General features: G+C 44.8%; 3 protein-coding genes across 3 annotated transcripts; 1 reads left to right on the top strand and 2 right to left on the bottom strand.

The window, feature by feature from the left end:
• Nucleotides 1–491: 491 nt before the first annotated feature.
• LOC128711934 (DNA replication licensing factor Mcm7) lies at nucleotides 492–2793 on the bottom strand. Its single transcript, XM_053806824.1, has 3 exons — nucleotides 2766–2793; nucleotides 767–2690; nucleotides 492–693 (listed from the first exon to the last, which is right to left on the bottom strand). Exons 1-3 carry the CDS (start codon nucleotides 2791–2793, stop codon nucleotides 492–494), a joined length of 2154 nt encoding a protein of 717 aa, XP_053662799.1.
• A 1254-nt stretch (nucleotides 2794–4047) lies between these two features.
• On the top strand, nucleotides 4048–4720 carry LOC128714253 (NEDD4 family-interacting protein 1-like). The gene has a single exon (XM_053809128.1). The coding sequence runs from the start codon at nucleotides 4048–4050 to the stop codon at nucleotides 4708–4710; it is 663 nt and encodes a 220-aa protein (XP_053665103.1). The 3' UTR covers nucleotides 4711–4720.
• A 2301-nt stretch (nucleotides 4721–7021) lies between these two features.
• LOC128714016 (60S ribosomal protein L8) lies at nucleotides 7022–7885 on the bottom strand. The gene is made up of 2 exons (XM_053808892.1): nucleotides 7740–7885; nucleotides 7022–7674 (listed from the first exon to the last, which is right to left on the bottom strand). Exons 1-2 carry the CDS (start codon nucleotides 7875–7877, stop codon nucleotides 7027–7029), a joined length of 786 nt encoding a protein of 261 aa, XP_053664867.1. The 5' UTR covers nucleotides 7878–7885; the 3' UTR covers nucleotides 7022–7026.
• Nucleotides 7886–10304: the final 2419 nt, after the last annotated feature.

Below are 10304 nucleotides of genomic sequence, written 5' to 3'. Positions count from 1 at the left end.
GAGAAATACCACTGATGTGTTGGCGTCCTCCACCATCATAATGTTAATTTAGCATCCGTTCCGAAATTTGTTCCATGATGGTATTTTGATAATCGTTGCAAATTAATGACTTGTTTTGTGTTGGCCATAGTTTCGGGTACAAGCCATTGATCCAATACATGCCCTTCTTTTCGTCACATTTTCTCCTTTATTTAATCATTCCTTAGTAACGAAGGTGCATTTCCTACCTTTCTCTATTTGTGTCAGTTTCAATGAAAAAAGTGGTAAATTAAAGTAAACTCACACAATACAAAAACCTACTACTCCCTCTTTCAACGACACTACAAAAGGTACTCAAAATTTCTTATCAATAAAAAGTGAGACATCTTACGGACTACGTGAAAAATGATGGGAAAATGAAGTCAATTAAAATGAAAAATTTTAAAGCGAGAATAAAACATTGCGTACTTTTACGTAAACGGAAACAGAAGAACATAAGTGGGGCTAGCAGCTTACAGGAAGGTAATTTTCGTTCGTGTTTGGTTGACCTGCCACACGTTCAGCTCCTCGTACGTTTCGATACACTCATCGACCTCGTCCGGTTTGTAGCCCTTGGACGTGCAGCGCTCCATAATGTCGGCCACCTTCACCGTCTTGCTCTCACCGGCCAGTTCACGCACCAGAGCAAATATCTTATCCGAAGTGTTTTGCACGCTACGAAATTAAAGAAAATGGTTAGAACACGGTGACACCGCTTACTTTTTCCACGTTCCCCATCAAAACTTACTGTGTATCACGATGTTCGGTTTGATTCAGTGAATCCTTCGACATGGCAAGCAGTCGTAGCGCTTCCTTCACGTCGTCCTTTTCGACGGTGTCAGCCAACCGGAGCCGAGCCAATGCCGTTGAAAGGCGCAAAATGCCTAGCAGATTGCGAGCGGATGTGAACGTCATGTCACGGCTGTTGCGTGCCTCACGGCGCAACTCAACGTACGAATTGACGATGTAGTCCGTCAGTTCCGGTGTGATCACGGGAATCTTGCGCTTGCACAGTGCGATGTACCGCCGGATGAGGGCCATATCCAGCGTCTTGATGCGCGATGGCGGTTGTTTGCCGTGGCTGTGCACGTACGTGATGTGTTTTGCAAGTCGCAGATCATTGTCCCGATCGGCCTTGTCCTGGATGAGCCATAGCAGATCGAACCGGGATAGCAGCGCAGCCGGAAGCTGAATGTTCTGTTCGATCGTACGGCGCGGATTGTACCGACCGTAGGCAGGATTGGCGGCGGCTAGGATGGAAACACGCGCATTCAAGCACGTCATAATGCCGGCCTTTGCAATCGAGATCGTTTGCTGCTCCATGACCTCGTGGATCGACACACGATCCTGATCTGCCATCTTATCGAACTCATCGATACAGCACACACCCTGATCGGCAAGCACCAGTGCGCCACCCTCCAGCACCATCTCGCCGGTCAGAGGATCCTTCATGACGGCGGCCGTCAAACCTACGCCGGACGAACCGCGCCCGGTTGTGTACTGGCTACGCACAGCCAGTCGATCGATGTATCCAAGCAGCTGCGATTTTGCCACACCAGGATCACCCATCAGACAGATGTTGATGTTGCCACGGATCTTCATACCGTCCGGACTGCGATCGACACCTCCCACCAACAGCAACAGCAGTGCCTTCTTCACATCCAAATGACCGTAAATTTCCGGCGCCAGGCTGCTGGCGATGCGCGTGTAGAAGTCATCCTTCGCCAGCTCGTCCAACTCCTCCTGTGTCAGCTCGTTGTTCAGCTCTCCCTCGTCAGATTTGTTCAGGCAAACAATCCGGTGCGCGTCGACGAACGTTTCGCTCAACAATCCGGACACAACCGCCCGGAAACCTGTCTTCTGGATGGGCAGGAAAATGCCCGTTATGACCACATGGTCACCCGGTTGTGCGCAGCGTGTCGTTTCACCACGGCACATCACCGTCAGCGACCGTGGAATGTGACCCACCGGTACCTGATCGCTATGCTCCTGGATCTTAACTTCCTGGAACTTTACAAACTTCGAGCCACGCGTTTGCAGGTACAACCGACCGCCCGCCTTGTTCACACGGCAGTCCTCCGAGGGACAATCGATCGCCGGTTTGAAACTCATCGACGTAACCGGCTGGTACGTTTCCGCGCCACAGCGATCACACGTATACGTAGCGACCGTCATCATCGGCTTCACCTCAGTACAGCGCGTCACAATGCCCCGCACCGTCACCAGCTTACCGATGTGCTCCGCCTTCACTTCGCGAATCGACACCGCCTTGGCCATACTCGGCGCCTTGAAGTACACATCGTACCGCTTGATCAGCTCCATCGGAATGTTGTTCCGTGCGTCGCGAGCATCATTCGGACTGTGCAGCCGGCCCTGCATCATCAGCCGATGCTCAATGAAGATGTCCAGTGTGTCCTTGTTCATCACCTCACGCTCCTTGTACGAAGGCAGCAGCTCAAAGACCGCATCGGAAAACAGCTTCAAGTAGCGCCGGGCATTCAACTGCATCGCTTCTGCCACCTCATCCCGGTAGCTTATCAGATCGTCCAAATCGACGATAAGCTGTATCTGCTCGCGGTGCGCAATCTTTGTCAGCTGGCGTGCGTAAACGAAGTTTTTCTTCCCATCATCTTCCTCGCGGTAAAACTCCGCCAGGAAGGATTTGATTGTTTCTGCAAAAGGAAACAACGAACAAACGCATTAACTACAACCATTGCACTATGAAATGAAGCATTTAACTATCGTACCTTTATCTTTGGCGTAATCACGCTGCATTTTTATCACTTTATTGAAAAATAACGCCACAAACTAATGCACGCAACGGAGTAAAGATGATTGCTGCTTCAGAGCGCGCCAAAACTGATGATGCTTCGGTTTTGAACTCCGATCCGAGTGGAGCGGATGTATGCGAAGCGACCATCTCTATCAAGATTTGAGCACATCTGGTCGAAATGTATCCGTAGCTCAAACGGGTATTTTTCCCCCTTTAGAAATTAAACGATTTAAAAACAAAATCGATACTCTTTCAGGAAAATAATATTTTTCGTTTATTTCTACGCGTTAGATTCACTAGGAATCACTCTTCAATAAAAAAAAAATAGTCACAAACTCTTTCGACCAGTCGCTATTGCGCTCATTCATGTTTTTAGACCAGTTGTGTGACAGTTCGGTGACAGCGATTTGACAAAAAAACTCCATTTGACAGCAGCGAACGCATCGATGTGTGCGTGAGTCGATGTTTGGATTTTTCTTGGAAAAGACCAGAAAAAGAAGGCCCAGAGAAGAAGGCAAATTTTATTTGTCCGTACTTTACAACGCTGCCGTGTAGACAAAGTGATATCAGCAAGTAAATAAACGCATAATCTGTGTGCTACTACGTTTAACCCGACGAGTTACAGAGCAATTTCGATACCCGAAGGGAACTCCGTTACGGGACGGAAAGATTATTTAATATCGTTCGCCTGGTTTGTGGTCATCGTACGCAGCAGTAAAAGGTCGTCTTCGCACAAAGTGACGACACTATTCAGGCGCTGCCATAATACCGTGCGGTGCAGTGAAGCGTTACAACGCGAAGAATCGTAATTCCGGAAGCGGTGGTGTGCCCGTAAAAAACACGGGAGGATAATACTTTAATCACGGAAGTACGGTTGTTGGGTTAAAACAGGGTAAGCAACGCAGTAGGGCCTGTGGTGGTCACGAACCACCACGCCAGCGTTATTTTTCCATACACCAAAAGATAAACATCTAGTGTGGCGTGTGGTGTGGAAGTAGGAAAAAATCGATAATGCTCTACGTAGCCAAGTGCGATGTGACTCACCACAACAAACCGTTTTGCGGTTACAATGTTTTTTGTTGTTGTGAAAGTCGGTTTAAATGCTCATATTTAATGTTCACAGAACATTTTTGGCTAATCACACAAAAAAAAAACACATCACATGACGCGCAATATCTAATCTTTTCCTTCACCATAGACCGCTTTACAACTTATCGTAGCTTTCATCTGCTTTCAGCCACCAAAAAACCCACACAATGCCACCGACAAACAATCGGCCGGATGAGTTACCGCCGCCAAAGGCCGATTTTAGTGCACCGCCCCCGTACGAAGCGACCGATACGCAGCAGCAGCTCAACGAATCGGTCCCGGTGCCGGAGCTAACCACCAAGCTGCCCACCTACGAGGAGGTGCAGATGGAAAAGATGATCAACCACGAGCTGCCAATACCACCGATGGGACCGCAGATGCCACCGCCCCCACCCAGCATCACCTCCATGGGTGGTCGCGGTCCGGGTGTACCCGGTGGACCGCAGGTTACGTTCATAGCGATCGATGCCGACGGGGAAAACATTACCGCCGACAACGGACTGCTCGGTACGGACATCATGTTCGTAACCGCTTTCCTAATTGCGTTTTTGTTCAACTGGATCGGATTCTTGGTGCTGACGTGCTTCTGTCACACGATCGCTGCCCGGTACGGTGCGCTGTCCGGGTTCGGGTTGTCGCTCGCCAAGTGGACGCTGATCATGAAACACTCGACCGACTTTGCGTCACACGAAAACTCCTGGCTGTGGTGGTTAATAATGGCGTTCGGCTTTTTGATCTGCGTCCGGGCACTGGTGCAGTACATTAGCATTAAGCGGACCTGGCGTTTGCTGTCCACATCCGCCCAGGAACGGCTTCTGTTCTTCTATTAATGCGGGTTCCTTTTTTGCGTGTGTCCAACGGTTGCTTGATATTGTTTTTGTTGCCTACTTGTGGTTTAGATTTTTTTTTCTTTCCCATAAGCGTAGTTTTTAAGAGTCAAGAGAGTTTTTTTTGGTTGTGTTTTAGAAGCATCGTTGAACATCGACTGCTGATGACGATGAGTCAACTTCTTACTTTTGGGAAGTAATTTTAATCCGTCTCCTAGTGCTCCAATTTGAATATAGACACACAAACTTAAACACACAGAATAGGTGCTCGCAGGACGATCAAAGTGAGCCCATCGTAACGATGGTTACCAACCGAATCGTGCTGTACGCGAGAGCATAACAACACTTCAGGGAATGTTGAAAATCATGATCAAAACATCGGTGCACGATGGGATTTGGATGGACGGTAGAAGGAGTATAGGGATGGCCGTAAAGGAATCATTATAGTAATTTTGTGATAGCAATCAGCGTGTAAGACCCTCGAAAACCCATTTTTTTTGTTTATACGTGCTCGATAACGTTTTTCCCCCACTTGTGTTTCCTAACTGTTGTCCTGCCACAAAACGAATGTAATGTGTACATTTTGCTAGTTTTGTTATACGAACACACATCATGTCACTGTTTTTTTTTTATCTTAAGTGTAATGTTGCTAAATTGCCACGAGATAACTTACCGCAAGGAAGTTTGTTTTACTTTGCTAATCATGTGTTTATTTTTGTGTTTCTTACCAAAAAGGCTGTAGAGAGGGTGGATAATTTAATTTAATTTTTTCTTTTCCTTTATAAATGTATCACATTAGTGTTAGTATGTGGAAACCGTACGTAAAAGTTAGAAGAAAGCATGTGTAGAAGATTGCAATTTTGATCCTTCATCTTCAGCAACAAAACAAACCACATTTGGAAAGGAAATAGCTGAACAGCAAACAGAACATAAAATAAAACGCTTTCTAACGGTGTTGTGGGGGGCAAAAACATAGAGGAAAATCATATTTTTGTACACTGTAAATAGGTTTGCAACCAAAAACACAACCGAAGAAGGAAGCGCCTCTGCTGGTGTTGTTGGATTGTAATACAGAATGATTCGGAAACAGAACAAGTTGAAAGCACAGCAAAACACAATAAATTTACTACTAACTACCACCATTACTATTACTACATCTACTACTGTCTCTGCAAGCTAAGCTGCTGGTACGTGGGTAGGAAATGGAAACAAATGTGGAACAAATGTAGCAGCATCGCTGTGGGCTTTGTGAGAGAAGCAGAAGAAATCACACAACAAACAAACAAAAAGCAGAAGTAACATAGATCATGGAATACGTCTATTGTATTGTATAAAACAACTTATTAAAAGAAACAAAAAAACTATGTCTCTATATTGTAAAAGTAAACAAAAAAAGGAATAAAATATAATGTAACTTAACATGCTGTGTGTTATTACGATAGTTGCAGTTACGATAACAGATCCCGAAACTTCATCTGTACTGTCAACTTCCAGCACGTTACCATGGAAACAGTCGGTAGTGTAACTCTGTTCATTTATTTATTCCTCCTTTAGCTAAAATTGCTCAAGAAAATGTCCCTGCTAATTCTCATTTTAATGGCCAGCTAGTGGGTCTAATGGATCGAATGGACCAAGCCCGTAATTGGGGTTATGATGTTTAATTAGACACCATTCTATTACCTTACTGAGTCAATCTAGTTAAAATCATCATCTTGGACTGTCACAGCAACAGTATTCCAATCTTGCCGAAAGGTTGGTCCCGGATTCCAGCAGTACACTGTAGCTTAAACTGCTTTGTATTACAAGCTGTACTCCGTGTAAAGGATATTGAGTTTACTGGTTGAGTCCTACTAATCATATTGTCGTCTACCCTGGATTATTTGGTATCTTTTACTAGAGTTGGGCAGAATCTAATTCAGATTCTTGAATGTTTTGATTTACCAATTTGACGGCGAAATCGCAGCCTTCTGATTGATGGATAGATTCATGAATCTGTTGAGAATCGACTGATGATGATTCCCCAACTGAAGATGCATATGAATAATTCTTCATGAAGGATTAAGCTGCTTGGCTCAAACTAAAACCACTAGAACAACAAAGAACAAACACACTTAATACAGTTGGAAGTCGATATTTATTTAACTTTCAACCTCCCACATCGCTTTCCTTTTTTCTCTTTCATCTTTTGTTTATCAATATGCAAACGATATCGATAGGACTCCCGCTTCAATGACGCATCTGCAACCACCATCGCAGTACCAGAAAAAGACCAGAACATAAACAGCATACACACCCCGAAAACAGGAACCGCGTGTGTGTTTACTTCTTCTCCTTCTCCTTGAACTTCTCGTCGCCCTTGCCACCACGGATACGACCGGTACGACGGGCAGCGATGAGACCGACCTTGCGACCCGGAGGCGTACCGCGCTTGACGGTCGACGCCTTACCGATGTGCTGATGGTTACCACCACCGTGCGGATGCTCGACGGGGTTCATCGCCACACCGCGCACCTTCGGCCAGCAGTTGCGCTTCACCTTGTACTTGTGGTACGCACGACCCGCCTTCAGGATGGGCTTGTCGATACGACCGCCACCGGCCACAATACCGACCATAGCACGGTTAGCCGACGGCAGCACCTTCTTCGCACCGGACGGCAGCTTCACACGGGTACGCTTGGTGTCCGGGTTGTGCGCAATCACCGAGGCGTAGTTGCCCGACGTACGCGCCAGCTTGCCACGGTCACCGGTCTTCTCCTCCAGATTGCACACAATCGTACCTTCCGGCATCAGACCGATCGGTAGCACGTTGCCGATCTGCAGCTGCGCCCGACGTCCACAGTACACGAACTGGCCGGTGTACATACCTTCAGCCGCAATGAACAGCTGCTTGTTCAACCGGAAGCGGTACGGGTCGCGGAAATTAACGACCGCCAGCGGTGCACCACGGCCCGGATCGTGGATGATTTGCTACAAATGTAAACAAACGGGAATAGTGAGTTGAACATCGTAAATGCCGTGAAAAACAAACTTACCTTCACGACACCCTTCAGGTAACCGTGACGCTCGGCATAGTCGAGATGGCGCAACTTGGGCTGTCCCTTTCGCTTCTTGGTGTGTGCCCGGAACACGGATCCGGCACCTTTACGCTGCGCACGAATTACGCGTCCCATTTCGACGCCTTACACTACAACCGAGAACAAAAATAATTTTATTAGTAATCAGGTTATTTTAATAGATTCGAAGCCCCAGAACAGCACGCAACATCGTACACGAAAAAACGACGGTGCGCTAACGTCAAGCAACATCACCACCTTACTCCCTCCCATTCAAACATCACCCGGTGCGGTGAAAAACATTGGCCACGATACGCTTTTTCCGTGCATTCCAGGACCAAATATTCACTTCCCACAATTCCCACCCATGCTAACGGTGTGATGTTACGTGCTGGTGAACAACGCTTCATAAACCGAAACACTTACAGGGCTTAAAAGTTAATTTAATGATACACAAAATGTGTGTTCACTAGACTCTGCGACGAGCCGGAAAGAAAGAGAGAACGAGCGAACTGTCTAAAGCAGGAAGCGGCGAAACGCAGCTAGCGCTGGCAGCTGTCACATGTGACGTTTCGGGAGCTGTCAAAACAAGTGTGCGTTCCTACAGAGACAGAGAACGCACTTTTGAATCATGGACCACAAAAGGTCGTTACGGAAGTGGTTAGGTGCGGATAAAATAATGAGAGCGAAAAAATGTACAAATAATTCGGATTTCGATTCTCTTCCATTAACAAATCACCATGATTTCTCAACAATTTCATTGCAATACCTTATTTATTCCTTTACAGTTTAATAATTTATTATCGAAATACTTTTGTCTTTGCCGTTTGTATGCTGTTTTTTTTCTTTGTTGCAATGCTTTTCATTGTCCTTTGCTTCATACACACCGATTGTGTGTATGTAGCTGCTGCTGTTGCTGGTTTTGTTTTGTTTATGAAGATTTATGATATATCAGCTTAACATGTTTTGTGATCAATTTGTTATATTTGTTTGTTGTGTGTTTTGTTAAATCGCAAGTCGCGTTTCAAATATGGATTTGCTCCGCGTTCCGATTGTGACGAAGAAATAGACGAGAAAATATGGATCTGATCGAATGATTTAATTTCTATGTTTTTTTATGAGTACCGAAAAGGATTCATTATCAGCAATTTAAAAATACTATTCAACAAATCGTAAATTTCTACTTAACCAACACACTACTGCGACGCGCGGCTGGTGCGGCAGCACCCCTGATTCTCAAGAAACTTTCTCTACAAACGAATATTTAGTGTCAGCCAGTTTCTCTTCAAAGGATGATCTTTCTGCACTAGGGTACATTTTCTCTAAACTAAAGCAAGTAAAACCGGGAAGGTGAAGGACCAATTGCACCTAAACGTGCAAAGTAATAGTAAGGAGAGCATTTAAAGTTCCTAAAGGCTCTCGGTTTTTTTTTCTCAAAATGATTCTGCACTACACTAATTTCCCTGTTTAAATTTCTTCTAACTTTCCACTACAACAACCTCCACACATCCGCCTAAAAAGCAGCTGCAACGAGGATGTAAAAATGGTTAAAAATAGCGTATTGAGGCGGTTTCTGGTTTTAATGCTGGCGCGTGTAAGGGCCATTTATAGTGGGGAGGTTTTTATATTGGTTGTGAACCATATTACGGAAGCAAAAACAAAACTAGTCTTTACATACACTTCCTTCCACAGGCCGCCAAACAAGGTACCCCATGGGATCTGCGTTCCTTGGCCTCCCCACGCTTTTCTTAATGCATACGTCTCATGTTTTGTGCAAAAACGGTTTTACCAATATCCCCTCTGTAGCATTGGCGTTTCGGCTATCGCGAAAACAAAGAGGATAAGCCGCGTTCGAATAAATACATTTGCTTAGATGATGTGCTATTTCAGTGTGTTTTTTTCCTTTTTTGCATTTCAAGTGTTCCTGCCTGCTTAAAGATGTACAAATACATTGGATTATTAACCATTACACACAAATCGATCACATTTGTTCATATATTTTAATTCTTTTAGTATAATGTATTTCTTTGCTGCTTGTTTTTGTTCTGTTTTGTGTTGCGTTTTGCTGCGTGTTGGCTTTACTTGCTTGCAATGCGTAAAGGTTTTGTTATTCAATGTCTGTCTCGTTTTGTTTGCTTTTATTAAATTTATTTTCACATCAACATTTGTTGAATGGGGATTTTTGGAAATGAATTAATTATTACTAAACAAAAAACATACAGGGACAGTACGAGACGGAACCACGGAGACCGGATTCATTTGCTATTTAAGGGAAGCGTTTTTGTTTTTGGCAAAAAGGGGACAATATCCAACCTAACCCACCTTGCCTTTTTGACTATATTCAAAACACAAATTAGAGTCCATCTTGCTTTCTAATGTGTTTAGAGAACCAAAGTTTAAGAACAATTCTTTTACGAAAACAAAAAAAATCCCTCCGTAAGGGAAAGCCTCTGTTAAAACGGTTTAGCAACATACCACAAATGTTCATCAAAACTGAGAGCATGTAACAAATGACGCATATAGCTAATAAAATAACAAATCACT

The sequence above is a fragment of the Anopheles marshallii genome, chromosome 3 (assembly GCF_943734725.1).
Source record: "Anopheles marshallii chromosome 3, idAnoMarsDA_429_01, whole genome shotgun sequence".
Lineage (NCBI taxonomy): Eukaryota > Metazoa > Arthropoda > Insecta > Diptera > Culicidae > Anopheles > Anopheles marshallii.
This window is presented reverse-complemented; position numbering and strand designations above follow the sequence as displayed.